Source organism: Misgurnus anguillicaudatus, chromosome 13 (assembly GCF_027580225.2).
Source record: "Misgurnus anguillicaudatus chromosome 13, ASM2758022v2, whole genome shotgun sequence".
NCBI lineage: Eukaryota > Metazoa > Chordata > Actinopteri > Cypriniformes > Cobitidae > Misgurnus > Misgurnus anguillicaudatus.
Window position 1 is genome coordinate 11,221,330 of NC_073349.2, and position 22,585 is coordinate 11,243,914.

Consider the following 22,585-nt stretch of genomic DNA (forward strand, 5'->3'; position numbering starts at 1 on the left):
TGTACCTTTGAAGTAAAAATATGCACTCTTTAGGTGCTTTTATGAAAGGGTACCGCCCCAGTGACAGCTGTTACTCTTCAAAGGTTTAGTGTCACTTACACTTATTCATTTTATATTTTATTCACATTTTATAAAAATAATAAAGTAAATTCATCAAAAAAACTGTAACTTTGGGAATATGCTGTGAATAAACATCCAAATAAATTGTAGGCTATATTTAGCAATAGTCACCCTTTGACTACATTTTGTACAATTTGATCAATTAGGTTCTTGCGATGATTTTTGGGTTATTTTGGGGTGTTTTTACTTAATTATTCATAGGCCTATACATAAGAAAGCTTACGCAGAAAGATACTCGTGTTATCTCCAAATGTGTCATGTAGGGCGTAATCTGTTTCACAACCCATTATTATAATTTGAACGGCTGCGTGTTTTCATCAACACGCGCTTGTTTTATAGTCACGCTCCTCTCTTTGAGTGTTTACGGTAGCGCGCGCCTCTAACGCTTCACAGTAAGTTTATAGCTTTCTTGTCAAATGTGTGACAGTCATCATCAGAGAAAGATCGTTTTCTCCCTGTAGTATACTTAATATTGACAAAATGGGCTATGAGCTGGATCGTTTTGAGAGCGCAGTGGATCTCGACTTCATCTGTAAACTGTGTCGGAAAGTTGTGGAGGAGCCTCTGGCCACCCCGTGTGGACACGTCTTCTGCGCCGCATGCGTGCTCCAGTGGCTCTCCAAAGTCCACAGCTGTCCCATCCAGTGCCAAAAGATCACCAGCAGCGACCTTAATCACGTTCTGCCCCTGAAGAACCTCATCTTCAAACTAGATGTGAAATGTGACCACCGTGATCGAGGCTGTAAGAAAGTGATGAAGCTCCAGCATCTCTCTGAGCACACGGACACGTGCGACTTTTCTCCGGTTAGATGCGAGAATGAAGGATGCGGCGCGGTGATCCATCTGAAAGACGTCGCATCACACGTGCGGGAGACATGCGCAAACAGACCGGCGAAGATTTGTGAGGATGGATGTGGACTGATTCTCACCATCAAGGAGAACACGGAGGACCATAGCTGTCTTCGAGCGCTGAAGGCGCGCAACGGGCTTCTCCAAAACAAAGTGATGGAGCTGGAAAGAGAACTGAAGCGACGGTGTTTGAGGTTTAATATGAGGGAGAGATCGCTCCTCACCAAACTTTCAGCGCTTCACTGCGAGCTTAACAGGACAGCGCGGAGATTTCAAGAGAAAATCACCGAGTACAAGAGCAGAATTGACGCGCTGGCAAACAGCTCCAATAAGGTAATACATATACAGTGTGCTGTAACCTACAGTAGAAGGGATATTTTGATACTTTTTCCTCAGAATTTAATGCCACCCCTCAATGTGATAGGCTACACTACACCTGCATGAACACTTGTGGGAACTTGTGATGGTTTGACGTCACACCTTTACTTAAAATGACTTTCGGAGTCGCTTTAAAGTAATCGAAAAAGTAGTTAGCAAGTAAGTCATGGATAAGTTAGTTATGAAAAATATATAATTTGTATAAAATCTAATGACATTAATGTTTTAGGTGAGTCTTTATTGTAAAAAGACTGTTTATAGAATGGTTTAAAGGTGGCTTTAAACTCATTGGTAATACAAAACAGAGAAAGAAACATTAGAAATCACAAAAATGATATTTTACTCTCAATTTCTCTAAGTAGCTACTATCCCCTACACTTTTCACCTAAACTAAGGTTAGTTCATTTTCACAGTAATTTCACACGTGAATGATCTTGATCCCAACAAGAGAAGTAGAAATAAAACCTGAACATCTTCATTCAAGTCATTTTCAATGGTTTTCGCACGAATGCACTCTCGCCTATCTTTTGCAAGCAATTTGCGGGTGAAGACAAGATGCTTAATCTGAAAATCTAATTGAACTGACAGAAAGCATGTATTGAGGACTTCAGGGAGGTAGCACATAAACAAAACAGTCTCTTCTTAAGTCTCTGGTTGAGTCACATGTTTGCTAGCAGTAATTGAGATTTCATTATGCTGTTCGTACTCGACATGACAGATTTCTGCCTGCAGCTTCATCTGGGAACTGCTGGGAATTTTTGAAAGACAACTCTCTAGGTGTTTTGGGTCATTTATTCAAAGGCATTGCAGTGCTTTATATAGCACATAAAACCAACAGGAGGTGTGCAGCCCTGTCTTAAGGCAATATTACTTTACATTGGTTTTTACAAGGTACATTTTTGAATGCAAAAATAAAGACTAATGTGACCCAGTCTGTGAAAACCCAGCTAGTTTTTGTGTTATTTATTGTTTTTACATAAAATTATCCTACATAAAGTTAAGAACATTCGCTCACATATAGTTTCTGGGGGATGGGGGGACACAGCTAGCCTGGTCCAACCAGACTCTCGTACATTCATTTCATTTGTACAGAGAGTCTGGCCACGCTCGCAAAGCGTTACTGCCGTTAAGTAGGGTCTTCTGTTGAAGTTTAAAACTATTGGATCTGCCCAGAGTCACTCATGATCTGCCATAGGCGATCGCTAACGTGTGGTCGTGATGTATATAATGCACCGAAACCAGCCGGAAACAAGTCAAAATAATCAGACAAACAAAACTTAGCAAACCTCTTGCTCCAGCTTTAACTTCTGTATATTCGGCAGTTTTGCAACAACGGGCCGAATAGCTTTTCTCACGTCTTTCTCTGCTGCCATTACTGAACTACAACTCAAACTGACGCTCAACCTCAACGTCATCATTCTTAGCCACCCCCCTCTGTTCGCTGATTGGACCTGCAGATTTTTGCAGGAGAAAACAAAACTCTACAGAGCAGTCCCAGACGTAGTACTGAAGCAAAATGAAAATTAAAGGGATACTTCACCGATTTAGCATTCAGCTTTGTATCTGTAGAAACCCGGCAGTATTACTGAATGACCATGTTTCCCTCCATCATTTCCCCCTGAGAGGAGAGATATCTGCATTTTGGTTCTGCAAAAAAGTCTTCCGATGATGCAAAAATCGTCATATTACATCATCGGAGGACTTTTTTGCAGAACCAAAATGCAGATATCTCTCCTCTCAGGGGGAAATGAGGGAGGGAAACATGGTCATTCAGTAATACTGCCGGGTTTCTACAGATACAAAGCTGAATGCTAAATCGGTGAAGTATCCCTTTAAGCGGAAGCACGTAGGGGGGCGGAGCCAGGCTAGGACACAGCCCCCCTGATGATCAAAACTAGCAATTACAACCAACTTTACACATTTCGATTCTTCTTAGCAATTCCAACTCTTTTTGGTTACAGTGTAAGGTCAGTATTTATATAGCAAACAATATGGTAATTTCAACATCTCACGGAAAGTCGTGTTGTAGTCACGCAAAATTTATTTGTATCCATGGCACGAAATTCAGTCTTTTTCGTGACACTCGTACAAATTTCTATAAATAGTTTCTCGTGTTCATGGCACAACTTTCTTTTTTGTGTCATTTTATGTGTTGTTTTCTCATTTTTTTCCCCTTATTTTTAAATCATTGTCGCTTGGGGTTAGATTTGGGTTAGGAGGGTGTCATGATTTCGATCGAAATTAAGTCACAACCTCAAACTTCGAATTAAAAAATGGAATCGCCGATGCTGCCACGCACCCCCCCATGTCACGTCCGGTCGGCTTGCCAAGCTTTTGTAGTTTAAACATATGTGGTTGAATGTGTTCGATCAGCCACAGTAGACAGCCTTCTCTCCGGCCATTTATCTAATCTGAGGTACTGAACACGATGTTTTACGTCTTTTCTGACTACTGGCGCGAACACACGGCATACAGCTCTATTTTAAGCCTTTCATTGATAAAACTAAAGCGTCTGGTCTCCGCAGTTTCATTTTGCCAGCGTGTAAAGTTGCGCGATCTTATTTCATCAATTGCGCTGAAAATTCAGAGAAAGCTCTTACATGTACAAAACACTGTGCAGCATGTTTACACACAACACAAGGAGCGGACTCCGACATAATATTAGTTCGCATCCATATAAACTCGTCATTACTCCTGCTCGCATTTAAATGACAAGGTGCAAAGTACTGAGAGGAATGTTCGTCTGACAGGAAGTTTCGTTTTATCAGGTATGTGCGTGTTCCATATTTTTCCACTGGCAGCACCACTTACATGGCAGGGCATCTCCGGGTTCAAGTTCAGATATTATATTTCATAAAAGTGTAGTCTAAAAATGAAATAGCATTTTTTGTGCTTAAAAAAGGTAAAAATTGAGAATTGAATCGAATCGTGACCGAAGAATCGGAAATGTAATGGAATCGAGGATTTGGAGAATCGTGACACCCCTAGTTAGGATGTACTTTTATGTATTGGTTTCTACATGTTTTTCTTCAGCTTTTAAAACTATTCTCGCCTGGAATTGGGGTTAGAGTTGGGGTTTGGGTTAGGATGTCTAAAAATGTAACAGAAAGTCATTCTAACTCCAACCTCAAGCGACAATGGTAAGAAAATACACACAAAAAACGATTCATAGAAATTCGTGCGAGTGTCACGAAAAAGACATTCGTGCTCAAGGCATGATTCCCTCGTCGTCACGTGTGCAAACACACAACACGACGCTGACAAGAAAAACTCGAAATTGGACCAGAGAGATTTAATTTCATTTTGATGAGAACGTCAGTTTCAGAAAGTTCGGTGCCTCTGAGAAATGATTTTGACTTCTTTTTTAAATCTGTGTCGCGTTATGCAGCAACTGACTTGCCACTGACTTGTCCACCGCCTACAATGCAACTGAATGTTTCTTTAAGCGCTTATATTTGAAAAGAATTGCGCAAAATTACAGGAAATGACCAAATTTACATTTATATTAATTTACAGCTGGAGTATTCGCACTGGATTAGTATTACCGTAGGTAATTTCTCCGGGCATTTTTTCAGAAGGTAAAAGTTGACGTAATCTTTACTGACATTGTCCTTAATGATTACTGACATAGAGCATTCAGATGGGACTATCACTGAGAAGCTCTAATAAAAATTGCTTTACCCCACCTCCTTATGTAAAACTAATCGTATTGTACTTAAGGGAATAGTTCTCAAACAGTGTTCATCCCTTCGTGCCCCCCGTCCAAAGAAAATTCATGACATTAAACAATCTCAGAATTAGAATTTGAAAGAAACAAAACAATAAATTATACAATATAGGGATGTTGGTTGATACACTGTAAAGAGTGAAAAGCTGGAATTATGATTTAAAGGGGCCATGGCACAAGACTTTTTAAAGATGTCAAATAAATCTTTGGTGTCCCCAGAGCACATATGTGAAGTTTTAGCTCAAAATACCATTTAAATAATTTATTATAGCATGTTAAAATTTCCACTTTGTAGGTGTGTGCAAAAATGTGCCGTTTTGGGAGTGTCCTTTAAAATGCAAATGAGCTGATGAAATTCAGATTAAGGGGTGGTATTATTATAATAAGAGCTCCTTATGACATCATAAGGAGAGCCAAATTTCAACTACCTATATTTTCATGTGCTTGTAGAGAATGGTTTACCAAAACTAAGTTACTGGGTTGATCTTTTTCACATTTTCTAGTTTGATAGAAGCACTGGGGACCCAATCATAGCACTTAAACATGGAAAAAGTCAGATTTTCATCCCATGGCCCCTTTAATATTTAGTATTTATCACTTCATAACTTCAAAACTTGAAAAAAGTTTTTTTGGTTTTTTTACCAACTGAAATAATTGTATAAATTGATCCTATTTTTCACTTTTTACGGTGTAGCTATATTTTTCTGAGGTTTGAATTCACAGAATTTATGATAAATGAATGTATTTTATAAGATGTCATAAAACTGGGGCCCCCCAGTTTGAGAACCCCGTTCTGAGGAGATGTGGATGTTAATTTCAAACTGGTCACATCTTTATAAATCATACATTGTTGGACATTAATATCTTCATGGTAATTTATCCAGGTGTCTCTGAGGGTATGATCTGTCTTCACTGCTTAAAAGTCATTACTTTGCACCTCCTGTGGGTTTGTTGTTTCATTAGGCGGTTAATGGAGAGAGCGCTGTCTCTCGGGGAAGGGGGAAGATATTTAGTAGGTTGAGTAAAGCTGTGCTGAAATGTTCTGTTTGTTGCAGCACCTCAAATAAGACATTACACCTCCTTTCTGATTTTCTCATGTTATTTCTCTATCTTTCTTTCATTTATTCCCAGGGAGAAGATAGAATGACCCTCAAAGTGACCCTCCACAGAGCATCAGGATCTCTGGGATTTAATATCATTGGAGGACGGCCAAATGAGGTATGTTAGCTTGCTGTGTATATGAACATTTAATATAGTCCTAACCTCTATGGGGCACTTAACATAATCGAATGCAAAATAATCCCTTAGCATAATTATGCATGACTGCACTGTTGTGGTACAGCATTAGCAACAGGGCTCCAGATTGTAACATGATCTCTTTATTACAATAAATATCTTTATCTTTATTTTAAAAAATCATGCTAAATATACAACAACATTAAACATTTTAAAGGTCACACACACAGTTTCTGCCAATATCATGTTAATTTTATGTTAAGTGAGTCTAGATCACGCAACATACACAATACATCATCACATTATCCCTGGATAACTTTAATTTACTATACTGGTTTTCTCGGGTCCAAGGAAATGTACCCAACCCGAAATGATCAGAATCATTGTTTACCTGAACTGGAGGTGCATGAATAATTTTTTTAAAGAAAGACATGACCCAAGACAAACTCGAAAAAATTAGACCCGAGTCTGACCCGACCCAGTGGCATTTTTTTTACCTTGGTAGCCTCGCAACAAATTTGGCCCGCTGCTCCATTTATTTTCATTTGTTATCTGACGACGACATCAAGGTAACCGCTAAAATGTTATACCTGTCCGAGGCACACGTGAAACTTTTCGACCCGAACAAGCTCGGGTCAGCCCTCGGGATTTCGGATCTAAGTGGACCCGTGAAGACCTCTACATTGTATCTCCGCAACTCGTGACGTAACGGATTCAGTAGTCAAAAAAACTTTCAGAAACTTGTATAACCCTCAGGCACAGAGATACTCGGTTATACATACAATTGTTTTTTTTTTAAACTTGTCAGTAGATAATATTGTAATATTGATAATATTAATAATGGATAATAAAAAAATCCCTCTTTTAGCTTTGAATAATAATAGTAACATCCACCAATATTTAGTTTTCTCTTTATTTATTTAATCATTCGTTTCTGTAGAGCATGGAGATGATAACATTGTACAGACTGCCAAATAAATGAATGTTAAAGGGACACTCCACTTTTTTGAAAATATGCTAATTTTCCATCTTCCCTAGAGTTAAAGATTTTTACCGTTTTGGAATCTATTCAGCCGATCCCCGGGTCTGGCGCTAGCACTTTTAGCATATCTTAGCATAATCCATTAAATCCGACCAGACCACCAGCATCACGCTCAAAAACAATCAAAGAGTTTCGATATTTTTCCTATTTAACACTTGACTCTTCCATAGTTACATTGTGTACTAAGATCGACAGAACATTAAAAGTTGCCATTTTCTAGGCTGATATGGCTTGGCACTATACTCTCAAACTGGCGTAATAATCAAGGACTTTGCTGCTGTAACATGGCTGCAGCAGGCGTAGTGATATTATGCACTGCCAGGAAATAGTTCCCTTGGTTTATTTTTAATAGCAGGGGACTATTTTCAGGCGCTGCGTAATATCAGTGTGTAATATAATAAAGAAGAGTCAACTTTTAAATAGGAAAAATATTGAAACTCTTTGGTTATTTTTGGCGCAATGCTAATGGTCTAATCAGATTCAATGAATTATGCTAAGCTATGCTACAAATACCGCCAGACCCGGAGATGAGCTGAATGGATTCCAAAATTGTAAAAATAAAATGTTTAACTCTAGGGGAGCTGGAAATTAGCATATTTTCCAAAAAAAAAAAAAGGATTGTCCCCTTAAATTATATTTTACGTTACTAGACAAAATCTGTTTGTAAAGAAACAATATACATAACTCGGTGCTTTCATTAATGTGAATGTAATCTCAAATAATAAGTTGATTTAGCAGATGCTTTTATTCAAAGTGAGTTACAAATAAGTGAATTCAGCATTTTGTTTCAGCTGTATTCTGAAAATGTCTTGTATCATGTCAGTCCAATTGTAGTCACTAATACTTGTACATATTGGTACCAAATGTATATCTGTACCTAAATGATACATATTAGGACCTTTATAAAGGGTACCGTCCCAGTGACAGCTTTTGTACCTTGATTTCTGACAGTGTAGTATTGTGCATGTCTAGCTTTGTTTTAGAAGTCTCATTACGATTCTCAATCAACAATTCATCTCACATGAACAATCGTGGATCTGAGGTAGACAGATGTCCTCATATTTTAGATGTCATTGCCTTATTCCCATAAGCACATTTCTTAGAATAACTAAATCAATGGGATATTTTAAAACACTTCCATGTGAAAAATTCCTTGTGGAAATGAGTAAATTCTTTACGAATAGGTGTAACACCAAGGCAAAAAGTACCACATGATGAAAACAAGAATAATTGTGATGGGAAACATGTTAAGAGGCAACAAGCTCTATTATAGAAATACGAAATCAGCAACCAAGCTACATGTAACAGAATAATTGGAGCTTGCGCGGTGTGAGCTCCACACATTTCCCTCCAGTACATTGTGTGAAATGCAAGCGTGGGAGCCATTAAATTCTCACATACAGTAGATTGTGTCCAAGTGGAGAGACCAAGCTGTGGGTTTGGCTTTCAGTTGCATCGCCTTCTCTTCTAGCCTGGTGGAAAATCATCACAGTCTGTTTGTGAGTTTAGCACCTGTTCCTGAATGGACAGCCAGTGCTAAAATCTTCATTTGTGCATTACGTAAGCTAATGTTTCTCAAAGCGGGCAGGGCGCTCAGGGGGCATCGAGGGGTGCTGGAAGCAAGATTTTTTAAAGGGGGGCATTCAGGTGTTCTTTGGAGGGCGTTTGGGAATTTACACCAAAAATCAAGGCAAGACTATATTAAACTTGCTGCCATGATTTGTTACTTAGGATTGAGTGAACTAACATTTTAGCCAATCACAAGTGAGCGTATCAAGCAATTATTTCTTGTGCACACGCGTGACGCATCTGCTGGGTTGTCAATGTATCTCGATCTGCTTATCCATTCTACATTTGTCCCCACTAGTGTTAATTATCATGACACAAGATGGAAGCGGTAGGGTTGTCCTGTATTTGTATTCATTTTTATTTTAAAAAATATAAATGCTGCATCCTTTATCAAATATATACATGACACAACCCTACAGAAAAATCCAGCTAAAACCAGCTCACCAGCTTATGCTAGTTTTAGCTGGATTTTTCTGTAGGGTTGTGTCATGTATATATTTAATAAAGGATGCAGCTTGGTTTTAGCTGGTTTTGCTGGTGTATGAAGCTGGTTTTGCTGGTGTAGCAAGCTGATCTAGCTGTGTTTTGGTCACTTTTTAAGCTGGTCTAGCTGGACTTAGCTGGTAAGGCTGGAAGACCAGCTGGCACACCAGCATGACCAGCTTTGTCAGGCTGGCAGGACCAGCGTAAACCACCTTAAACCAGCTAAAACCAGCTACCAGCTTATGCTGGTCTTAGCTGGATTTTTCAGTAGGGAATTTAAAAATATGTTGCCAAATTACATAGCGTGCTTCTCTAAATTGTCTATATTACGTGAATTTGGTCGCTCTATTATGCTAGTTTTGCTCAGGAGTATTTAAGTCATAGGAGCAGTACTACTGGTCTCCACAACGGTAACTTAAAGGGGACATATCATGAAAATCTGACTTTTCCAGGTTTAAGAGCCAAAATTGGGTCCCCAGGGCTTCTATCAGCCTTGAAAAATAACAACCCAGTAATTTAGTTTTGGTGCATGTGCATGGCTGCAAGCATGTGAAAAAATAAGTCATTGAAATTTGGCTCCCCTTGTGATGTCAGTAGGGGATAATACCACCCCTTAGTCTACACTATCCAACCATGCTCACACCTACAAAGTGGCAATTTTAACATGTTATAATAAATTATCTATATGGTATTTTAAGCTAAAATGTCACATACTGTATGTACACTGAGGACACCAAATATTTATTTGACATCTTAAAAAAGTTTGATGAAATGTCCCCTTTAAAAAGAAACGCATCTAAACTTAACAAAATTATAAATATCTAAGACTTAATCTATGTACACAAAAGGCCTATTTCTCTCAAATATTGTTCACAAATCTGTCTAAATCTAGCTGTGTCCCAATTTAAGGGCTGCGACCTTATAAGCATTCGACCTTAAAAGGTGAGCACTCGGTCTTTCAAGGTGGCAGCCTCAGAAGTTTGTGAAGAGAACTGAAAAGAGACGGTCTAACCTTCCGAGGACCCATAATTGGCGTCACCTGCTGCACGCGCCCACCGCCCCTGTCAGCAGGACACAGCAGAGACGTTTCTGACTTATTATAATAAATGGAATCATAAAAATATTAATTTATTTTAGAAAATATGACACCTTGATGTAGATTAAACTATTCAACGGTATATCAAAATATTAACACAAAACATAACTTATAATACTAAAACAATGACAAGAAAAATATTTTGTGATAAATACACTTTTATTTAATAAAGGTTTTAATTGTTTATTTTAGAATATCCAGCTGTTATATTCAGCCGTTACAGGTGTGCAATGAATCTTAAGATTGCCTCGGCTGTTAAGGATACATTCGTTCTATCCTAAGCAGCGTGGAGAAATAAGGACGCATCTTGAGGCTTCATTCTTAGCATCCTTTGAATTGGGACGGCCTTACTAGCCTCAAGTCATGCTACTGTGACGCAATCGGTCTTAAAATGCGTCCTTAGAAGGTCGCAGCCTTTGAATTGGGACACAGCCTCTGTGTTAGTGAGCACTTCTTCTTTGCCGAGATAATCCATCCACTAGCGTAGCCAGGATTCACAATGTGGGTGGGCCCAGAGAAAATCAGGTGGGCCTTAACCCAAAATGCATCTGTTATCAAAATATACAAACACACAACTACACCAGCTTCAATATATCACCGTTTATTAAGAACAAAAGCCTGTATGGGCCCTATTTTAACAATCTAAGGGCAATGTGCAATAAACCAATAAGAGTCTCATCTCTCATCCCCTTTAAAAGCCAGTTGGTGGCGCCATCCCGATTCCATATTTTGGCAGAATTTGTAAACTAAAAAACTAAGCGGAGGAAGAAGACCACCAGTTTAAAATTGATATTAAAAAATTGAGTTGTTTTTATTTGTAATGAAATTGTTAGTTTTTGGTATTAAAACCTTTAAAAGACGTTTTCTTTCAGTCTTGGAAGTAAACATAGCAGGCTTTTCTTTGCTGTAAATGTATTGATAGCCCAGAGATGATCAGTGTTATCTCAAAGAATATTTTACAAATATGCAAGAAAAGCTTTGTACTTTAAAAAATGCTTTAAATAGTAGCCTAATTTGTTGGTATTTGAAGAGTTTCGTTGCAAAAAGAGATAATTCCGCTTTTTTTCAGAAATCTCGTTTTTTGGTTGTGCATTCCAATTAATATCAATTCAATTGCAGTTGGTTTGTTTTAATTTAAACCTTCATAACTTAAAAAATAACACTAAGTAGCACTATAAAACAAAAGAATAACCTGATAACATCATAATAATTTGACAAAAATGTTAAAAAAAGTAGTTATATTGTTTTGCAACGAAATTCTTCATTTAAACTTTTTAAATCGTTTTCTTTCAGTCATGGAAATAGCAAGCTTTTAATCGCTGTAAATGTATTGATAGCCCAGATGATCAGTCTTATCTCAAAGAATATTTTACAAATATGCAAGAAAGCTTTGTACTTTAAAAATACTTTAAATAGTAGCCTAATTTGTTGGGATTTGAAGAGTTTCGTTGCAAAAAGAGATAATTCCGCTTTTTTCAGAAATCTTGTTTTTTGGTTGTGCATTCCAATTAATATCAATTCAATTGCAGTTATTTTGTTTTAATTTAAACCTTCATAACTTAAAAAATAACACTAAGTAGCACTATAAAACAAAAGAATAACCTGATAACATCATAATAATTTGACAAAAATGTTAAAAAACGTAGTTATATTGTTTTGCAACGAAATTCTTCATTTAAACTTTTTAAAGTCGTTTTCTTTCAGTCATGGAAGTAAAAATAGCAGACTTTTAATCGCTGTAAATGTATTGATAGCCCAGATGATCAGTCTTATCTCAAAGAATATTTTACAAATATGCAAGAAAAGCTTTGTACTTTAAAAATACTTTAAATAGTAGCCTAATTTGTTGGTATTTGAAGAGTTTCGTTGCAAAAAGAGATAATTCCGCTTTGTTTCAGAAATCTCGTTTTTTGGTTGTGCATTCCAATTAATATCAATTCAATTGCAGTTATTTTGTTTTAATTTAAACCTTCATAACTAAAAAAAATACAGCTAAGTAGCACTATAAAACAAAATAATAACCTGATAACATCATAATAATTTGACAAAAATGTTAAAAACGTAGTTATATTGTTTTGCAACGAAATTCTTCATTTAAACTTTTTAAAGTCGTTTTCTTTCAGTCATGGAAGTAAAAATAGCAGACTTTTAATTGTTGTAAACGTATGGATAGCATGATCGGTGTAATCTCAAAGAATAATTTACAAATATGCAAGAAAAGGTTTGTACTTTAAAAATTGTTTATTTATAACGAACAGGAGATAAATAATTTAGAAACGCGCCGTTTCACTAGAACAGCGCCGTAGATGTTTTGAAATGTAAGCATAACATAAAAATGGTTCTCATCCCATATCCACAGGTACAAAGTCATCATATATAATAAATCTGTGGGGTAGCATTAAGAAAATTCGAAATAAATGCAATATCTGCATTTGTTTAAAGCAAAACATTTAATGGCTACAGGTGAAGCAGCTTTATACGCCTTCTAACATTTCATACTCGGTCCTCATTTATGTCCAAGACACTCAATAATAATGTTTTTAAACATTTTAACATTTTAATCATTTAATTTTTTTATATTTTAAACGTTTGTGTGCTGCTGCGCATCCATGTGATAAGCAAATGCGCGTTGTCCTCCCGTAGGCGCATATTACTAACGCGCTCATTAAATACCAAAAGCAATATTGCTTCATTGACTTAAGAGCAGGTTTTAGTTGGTCAGTGACGTAGTCTGTTTTATTTGCTTCAAAATAGCAACGCAACAATGTGCCTGAACACACTCGTTTTCAGACCAGAAGGCTCATGGGCGCAAAAGTGGGCACAAATGTTATCTGCAAAGACTTTTCTTTTTTTAGCTGCTGAACCAACACCTCATGTTCAGAATCATCAACGATAATATTAAAGGGTGCACCATCAAGCTGTAATAAAGTCTTCTCACCGTTCTAAGACAATGAAGCAGCGCAGCTCTCATTATTCCTTACGTGGCAGCCTTAAACCGGGTGTTCATTTCTATGATGTGGGGTGTAGGAGGGGCGAGGAGGCTGTTCGAAATGCGCTATTTATTGCACTACTATTTACAAAATTAACTTATTACTTATTATAATAGCAAACAAGAGTTAAAAAAATATTTATTTTATAGGTCAAGTAGTGATAATTGCAACATAATTTACTCATTAGGATAACTAATAGGCTTTACTGGATAGGCAGGTGGGTGGGCCTAGCTGACAGGTGGGTGGGCCAAGGCCCACCCAGGCCCACCCATAGCTACGCCACTGAATCCATCCACCTTACAGGTGTGGCATATCAAGATGCTGATTAGACAGCATAATTATTGCACAGGTGTGCCTTAGGCTGGCCACTCTAAAATGTGCAGTTTTACTTTATTGGGGGATCAGAGGGGTCCGAAAACCAATCAGTATCTGGTGTCACGTAATGCAACACATCTCTTTCGCAGAGTTGATCAGGAGTGCATTTCCCAAAAGCATCAATGCTAACCTGTTAGCAACTTAGTTGGTCGGTAATGGGAAATTGCATTGCAACCAAGTTAGCAACTATGGTTTTGGGAAAAACGCCCAGGTTGTTGATTGTGGCTTATGGAATGTTGGTCCACTCCTCTTCAGGAACTGGATCACGCTGTCGTATATGCTGATCCACAGCATCCCAACACATGGTCAGGTCCGCAGAGTATGCTGGCCATGCATTCACAGGGCTCCAGACTGCCACCAAATGGTCGCATTTTGCCACCAAAATTTAAGAGTGTGCCACTGAATTTTACATCCAGTTGCACATGTGCGACCAGTAAATCTGACCTTTATTTTGTGATGTGACACTGAATTTAAAACAGCACATTGTACTTTCTGCATCTATAATCAATGTATTTATTAGTAATACAGTGTATTACTTAGTAGAAATGTGAATATTTGGTTAGCATGTTAATTTATGGTATGTGCCCCTAAATTTTCTGGTTGCGCCCCTAAAATTTTCAGTTGGGGGCCACTGTGCTCCTAGTGAAAAAAGTTAGTCTGGAGCCCTGATTCATATTCCAGGAATTGTGTACAGACCCTTGCAATATGGGGCTGTACATTATCATGCTGCAACATGAGATTATGGTCGTGGATGAATGGCCTCAGGATCTGAAAATGCCATCAATAAAATGCACCTGTGTTTATTGTCCATATCACACACCCATAAATCCCACCGCCATCAGTCATTTATACTGTGTAGATTACATATCCACCAGTTATTTCCCTTCCGCTGGAAAAAAATTGTCCCTGACGGACTGTGATCAGAATCAAGGACTGGAACTAATCATTTTATAAATAATGAAATGGCGATTGAAAAATCCTAAATAAGGTGGATATTACCGGTTAAAGCTGTAATTTGTTTTAGCGGCAATTTTGAAACGCAATGAGAAACTACGCTGCACATGTTGCCACATGTCGCCTAAGACAACGTAGGGACAAAACGTGCTCTGTACAACAGTTTGTCCGTTTAGGGCTACTGTAGAAACATGACGGCGACCTTCATGTAAGGAAACCCGTGGTGTATGTAGATAAAAATAGCTCATAGTAAGGTAATAAAAACAATACAGTTTATGATGTAAGGTCTTTATACACCAATGATAATATATGCATACTATATTGCATTTCTGTCAAGAGATCCTCCAAAGTTACACAATGCATGCAAATGTATGCAAATTGTCAGGATAAAGCTACGGAAACTTGCTATTTTTTACTAATGTACTTTTCTTTCTAATGAACAGGAGGAGGATTTTAGTGATGGGATTTATATATCGAAGGTTGTGGAAATGGGCCAGAAAAGAGTGGACTGCGTGTTCAGGTTTGCCAGATTTAAAAACTACATGCAGCACAGATTGTTAGGAGTTTCTCTTAGACATAGTGAGGGACAGAAGTTTAAAATACAATCACGCTTTCGACTAAAAGGTCACTACTTGACAGATGAAAGCCTAAAAAGATAGACATCTTAGCATTAGTCTGAGCTCCTCAACTGGTGCCAACAGTTTCACAGTCTGTCTGTTAGATTTGTCTGATCAAGTCAGACTAACAATGTTGGCGCCATTGTAGATTGATTTCACGCTGGCAGCTTTGAAAAAAGAGTGTTAGTCTGTTCATCCAGCACAACTGATTCTGTTATTTTTTTCGGGAACAAATGCTTTCATCCAACTATAAAGGAAGCCGACTATAAAGGCACTTAACAATGATCGCGCAAAATTGTTCCTTCATCACGATTGAGCAGCATTTAAATACCAATAGAGATAACTGATGCAGAATTCTGAATTTAAAAAACATTGAATATGTATGACAGCTTTGTTTTATCGAATTGCATGTTATATGGTGAGAGCATGAAGAGTCATTGCCAAAAAAAGCTTGCATGCACTTAAAGAGTTTTGCAGCAAAGACCATGAATAAAGTGACATTTGTGAAAATAAGTCATTTCAATTACTGCCTAAAAACTTTAAGTGAAATTACTGAACCTTAACATATACAGTAAGAGCATGACAAAAAAATTAATTTACGAGAAAACATGTCAGACACACTTAGTGGATTTTGCATCTGAACACCTCATACTGTATGTATTCATAGCCACAATGTACTGTGACATCAGAGCTGAAAACATTAGCAGTTGTTTGGGTTGTTTATGGTATAAAAGTATTCTTCACCGGAAGTTTGCATTTGTTATCTCGTGCCTCAATGACATTTAAAGGATTAGTCAATTTTCTTTAAAAAATCCAGATAATTTACTCACCACCTTGTCATTCAAACTGTTGATGTCTTTCTTTGTTCAGTCGAGAAGAAATTACGTTTTTTGAGGAAAACATTGAAGGATTTTTCTCATTTTAATGGACTTTAATGGACCCCAATACTTAACAGTTTTAATGCAGTTTAAAATTGCAGTTTCAAAGGAATCCAAACGATCCCAAACGAGGCACAAGGGTCCCACCCAGCAAAACGACCGTCATTTTTGGCAAGAAAAATAAAAAAATGTGCACTTTTAATCCACAACTTCTCTTCTTCCTCCGGATGTGTAATGCGCAATCGCGACCTCACATAATTGTGTAATGCCGTGGAAGGTCACGTGTTACATATATAAAACGCACATTTGCGGACCATTTCAAACAATAAACTGACACAAAGACATCATTCGACATACAACAACGTCAGAACGGTCCTCTTTCTTCACACTTGTAAACACTGAGGCGTAGTTTCGCATACATCATCGGTGACCTCTTGACGTGATGACGTATTACATGAGGTCGCGCTGGCGTGTCACAGGACCGGAGAAAGACGAGAAGTTGTGGTTTAAAAGTGCATTTTTTTTTATTTTTCTTGACAAAAATGACAACCGCTTCGCCAGCCAAGACCCCCATGCCTCGCCCGTGATCGTCTAGGGTCCCTTGAAACTGCAACCCTAAACTGCATCAAAACTGTTAAGTATTGGGGTCCATTAAAGTCCATTAAAATGAGAAAAATCCTGGAATGTTTTCCTCAAAAAACATAATTTCTTTTCGACTGAACAAAGAAAGACATCATCATTTTGGATGACATGGGGGTGAGTAAATTATCTGGATTTTTTTTAAGAAAATGGACTAACCCTTTAAAATTCTTGTGGAAGGATTAGCCTTTTTACTTAAAGGTGCAGTGTGTAAATTTTAGCGGCATCTAGTGGTGAGGTTGCAAATTGCAACCAACAGCTCAGTTCACAGCTCAACCCTTGCTTTTGAAATGCATAAAGAAGCTACGGTAGCCACCACCAGACAAACATGTCATTGTTGGAGACAACTTTATAAAAAAGTTTGCCCGTTAAGGGCCTCCATAGAAACATGGCGGCACAAAATGGCATCTTCCATGTAAGGGGACCCTCGATGTATGTAGATAAAAACGTCTCATTCTTAGGTAATAAAAACATAACGGTTCATTATGAAAGCTCTTTATATACCCCTGATAATCAGTGATGCCACAGTTACTTTGAAAAAGTAATCTGATTACTGATTACTGATTACTCCTTTAAAAAGTAACTAAGTTACTTTACAGATTACTTGATTTTAAAAGTAACTAAGTTAGATTACAAGTTACTTTGTTAGTTACATTCCAGTAGCTGCCAACACCCCCACTGCCTCAACATTAAAAATGACAACCGGTTTTGCCAACACTCACTTTATTGGAAGTGCATTTTTAACAGTAACGTCAACAATGTATCTCCTGACATTTTAAGTTGAACTGTTGTGTTTTAAAAAACTGAAATATATATATATATATATATATATGAGTCTTTCTTGACTTCACTTAACATAAATAGGGGTGAGCAGGGGCCATTTTCAGAAAAACTTAATTTTAAAAGTTAATGTTTTAGACAGAGATATATTGTTGTTGTGGTCAATAACTCACAAGTGTGGTCTATCAAAACCAGCTGAAATTTTGAACAAATGTAAAACCACTTCTGTATAATTTCACTTTAAACAAGAGAAGTGAATTGTTACTTTTGACCTTGACAGCAGGGACGAAAGTAACACACAGGTGGGTCAAAAGTAACACAACAAAACATGATAGATTTTTGTGTTACACTTGTTTTTATTAAATATATATTACTATGACCTCTTTAATATGTAACTGCAAACTTATTTTGTCATTTATCTTTGTAAAAAATAATTAAATTACATTTTTATTTTAAATTTCAGTTTTATCAAATGTTTCAAAAGCAACCAACAGTACAAACTTAAATTGCTGAGACTAAAAAAAATTCAATAGTTTGAACACTATGAAAATAAAATTAAATCAAATTAGAATGATATAAATTTTTTACCATATTATACACAGTATTAGCAGCGGGACAAAACTAACAAGTGTTACTTTTGACCCGACATGATCTACTTACTCTATAAACTCGACTTACTTTTATTTTGAAAAACTGAGAAGTCTTCAGGATGTTATATACTAAATACCTTGTAGATTTATCAGTATTGTAACACATGAAACGAGAAACACAACGCGTTGTAAGAAAAAAAAGACCGCTTTTGGAATGTACTTATCATGGTTGAAAACACAGTTCTGGATCTACACGTGGAAATCGGTGAGTAAATAACGCGATATTTGTCAACTCTTTCAGAGGTTATGTGCTAATATGCGGTCATAGTGAGATTTAGATGTTATCAGGGCTCGGAGAAAATCGCTTTGTTACTTTCGTTCTTCAACTCTCCCACACTTACTGGTTTTGCACTGAAGTCCAGCTTTTGTTGTTTGGGTAGTGGATGAACTCCTGCTCACTGCTTCGCATCACCGGGTGGGACTTGCTCTTAGTTTGACTGTCTGCGTCGTGCCGCGACTCCAAATGTTTTTTTTTTTTTATTTGACGTAGTGTTTTTGTAGCTGCATCTCTCTTCTCTCTCCATTGTACGTTGTTTACGTTTGTGTCGCTTACACGTGACCTGAATTGTCCTCATGCTGAAAACGTGACTTGTCGCACACCTGACTTCACGTCCCGAGACGCAAGAAGAAATATACAAGAAAATATATATTTTACTAAGGAAATTTTCAAAAATAGTAACGCACAGTGACTTGGACTAAGTAACTTTAATCTGATTACTGGTTTGGAAATATTAACGCGTTAGATTACTCGTTACTAAAAAAAGTGGTAAAATTAGAGTAACGCGTTACTAAGTAACGCGTTACCGGCATCACTGCTGATAATATAGTTTTGTATATTATTTTGCATTTCTGTCAAGAGATCCTTCTAAAAATTACACACTGCACCTTTAATGCAGAAAGCCATATGCATGTTAATCATATTCTTTAGGTTTGTTTGTGACATTTAATAAAACAAACTATCTGAATGTTAATATGCATTGGCACGACAGCTGTGAGTGTGTTATCCTCCTCTCTCAGGTTGTGGGGTTATGAATATATTCTTTTAGTTATGTTTTCATTGTCTGGTGAAAACAGTAGTTGGGACTAGGAAGCAGTATAGAGGTTAAGATCACCAGCCAGGTAGGTCAATGTCAGCATGACAGTCTGATATCTTGCCTGCAAACTTAATGAAATGTGCTTTGAACCCATGTCTCACGATTGGTGTCTGTTGCATCCTGCAGGAGGTGTGGAATAGATGCAGGGAGTTATGTAAGGGAATGGGATAGGAAAATGTGTTCGGTAGACAAATTCTTGTAGAGCTTGCCGAAATTTGCTTGTACACTACCGGACAAAAGTTTTGAATCACTTGACTGAAATATTTGGCATGATCTTAAAAATCTTTTAATTTTAAATTTGTATAGGTTTTTTCTACAAACCTATCATTTCACTTCTGAAAACATTTATTAAGCAATTAACTACCGCATAGGGAGGCAGAGCCATAGATGTAATGTAACACATAAACTACAGATAAGAAAAGAGCCATCAAAGTGCCCTGGTTAAGAAACGATGAGGAGAAATGTACAGAACATAAGTATGTATACTGCTATATATTATGAAGTATATAATGAAGTATAATATATTATTATGTTGCTTACTATTCAATTACACATACAGCAGTATTATTATTTTTTTCTGTCCAACTAGCTTATATAACATGAACTACCCATTCAAAAGTTATGGGATCACTTTCACTTATTAATATTTTCCCACATATAATAGAAAATTAATTAAAACAGAAATAACAAAGAACATAATGAAGTCAATACTACTGAAAACAATCCAAAATAAATCAAAACAGAAACACTTCCTGGTGGTAATTTTTTTATAATAGTTCAAATGTATACAGGAATAAAATTTGTTAGTTTAGTGCAAGGTTATATAGGTCTTAGTTAAGATAAGGTTAAGAAAAGATTTACTTAGGCTACTTTTATAAAATAATCTATATTAAAAGATAAAACCACTGCTTATATATTTTCAAGTATTATTATACATTAAATAATAGAAATGAAACATGACATTAACAGAAATATTAGAAATGGCCCCAAGCCAGTTTGAGTTTGAGACCCCTGGTCTAAAACTAATACACGTGAAACCTAAAGCTTACAATTTCGACACTTGTAATTATAATATAATCAGTGATCAATTAAATGAAAATCCTTGTGCTGTATTTGCCTGCCAGCTACTACATTGCACAACATTATGCATTTGCATGCGTTCATATGTCACATGCCTTCATTACAGTACATAAAATGTTATATGAACGCATTTCTTAATCATTGAATTGCATATTTATAGTAATTTGGTAACAAACGTATATGTGATTATGTCACTGATGCACAACTCATATGAAATCTGGTTTTGAGCACCATTTACAACTAAATGCCTTTTATAATCCAACTTACACTAAATTTAAAGTGAGCTTACAAACAGGATGTCGAACTCTCAAATTCAAGCATGCATATTAATTCAAACTGAAGCAATTTTTCAACTGGAAATGTACTGTCAGCTGCTAAAGTAAAATATTTATTTTATCTATTATTTTATCCCAGCTGCTTCAACCATGCAAAATGACATAGACACTGTTATACTGATGGTGTAATGTGTGTATAGCCTACAGTGTCCCCTAGAGGTCCATGAACCCAGTTTTACTGTCAATGTTTTGTATGCATTGATCTCATCTTAGTAGTCTCCAAAAAGGTTGTTTCTCTTGATTATGTATACAAACAGAAGCACTGGATAGCTGTAAATAGCTTCATGCATTACAAGTTTAAAGGAATATTCCATTTTCTTAAAAGAAAAATCCAGATAATTTACTCACCACCATGTCATCCAAAATGTTGATGTCTTTCTTTGTTCAGTCCAGAAGAAATTATGTTTTTTGAGGAAAACATTGCAGGATTTTTCTCATTTTAATGGACTTTAATAGACACCAACAATTAATACTTAATTTAACACGTAACAGTTTTTTTCAACGGAGTTTCAAAGGACTATAAACAATCCCAAACGAGGCATAAAGGTCTTATCTAGCAAAACGATTGTCATTTTTGACAAGAAAAATACAAAATATGTACTTTTAAACCACAACTTTTCAAATAGGTCCGGTCCAGCGCGACCTAACGTAAATGCGTAGTGACGTAGGGAGGTCACGTGTTACATATATAAAACGCACATTTGCGGACCATTTTAAACAATAAACTGCCACAAAGACATTAATTAGTATCAGTTGACATACAACAACGTTGGAATGGTCCTCTTTCAAGACGCTTGTAAACACTGGGGCAGAGTTTCGCGTTCGTCCTCTGTGACCTCTTGACGTCATGACGTATTGCGTCGAGTCAGCTGGCGCATCACGACCGGATCTACATGAGGAGAAGTTGTGCTCTAAAAGTATATATTTGTTATTTTTATTGTCAAAAATGACAATCTTTTTGCTAGATAAGACCCTTATGCCTCGTTTGGGATTGTTTATAGTCCTTTAAAACTCAGTTGAAAAAAACTGTTACGTGTTGAGTTAAGTATTAAATGTTGGGCTCTATTAAAGTCCATTAAAATGAGAAAAATCCTGCAATGTTTTCCTCAAAAAACATAATTTCTTCTGGACTGAACAAAGAAAGACATCAACATTTTGGATGACATGGTGGTGAGTAAATTATCTGGATTTTTCTTTTAAGAAAATTGACTAATCCTTTAAGCTTCCAGAATTTCCTCTCTATTCTCCCCCAGTTAAACTGGACTCTGTTCTGAAGTTCAAGCCTGCTCCTGTTGGCATGCATTGTTTTTTTCTTGCAGAAAAGAGGCTGGATGGCTTTTTGTACTATTGTTGATTCCCTTTCTGTCTATTTTAAAGCATTAACATCTAATTTGTCTTGATTAAGTAGGTACGTTCTGTTGAATCGCGTGAATGGAATATTTAAGTGAATTGGGCTGTAGAATAAGACTCCCTATAATAATAAATCCCTATAAACTTTGTCATCATCTGTTGAAAATACACTGTCAGAAAAGATGGTCAAAAATGGTCCCTAGCTGTCACAGGGGCAGTACCCTTTAAAAAGGTCCTAATATGTTCCATTTAGGTATAGTATAAAAACCATTACATCTGTGGAATGTCCCTACAAAACATGGAAGCCAGAATGTGTGTGTGTGTGTGTGTGTGTGTGTGTGTG

General features: G+C 36.8%; 1 protein-coding gene across 2 annotated transcripts in view; it reads left to right on the forward strand.

Moving 5' to 3' along the window:
- Positions 1-456: 456 nt before the first annotated feature.
- Positions 457-22,585, forward strand: part of pdzrn3a (PDZ domain containing RING finger 3a) — a 41,143-nt gene continuing 19,014 nt past the window's right edge. For both annotated transcript variants that reach the window (XM_055189038.2, XM_055189039.2), the window contains exons 1-2: positions 457-1,302; positions 6,206-6,292. In XM_055189038.2, coding sequence (XP_055045013.2) covers positions 601-1,302; positions 6,206-6,292 — 789 coding nt within the window. In that variant the 5' untranslated portion in view covers positions 457-600. The remainder of the gene's footprint in view (positions 1,303-6,205; positions 6,293-22,585) is intronic.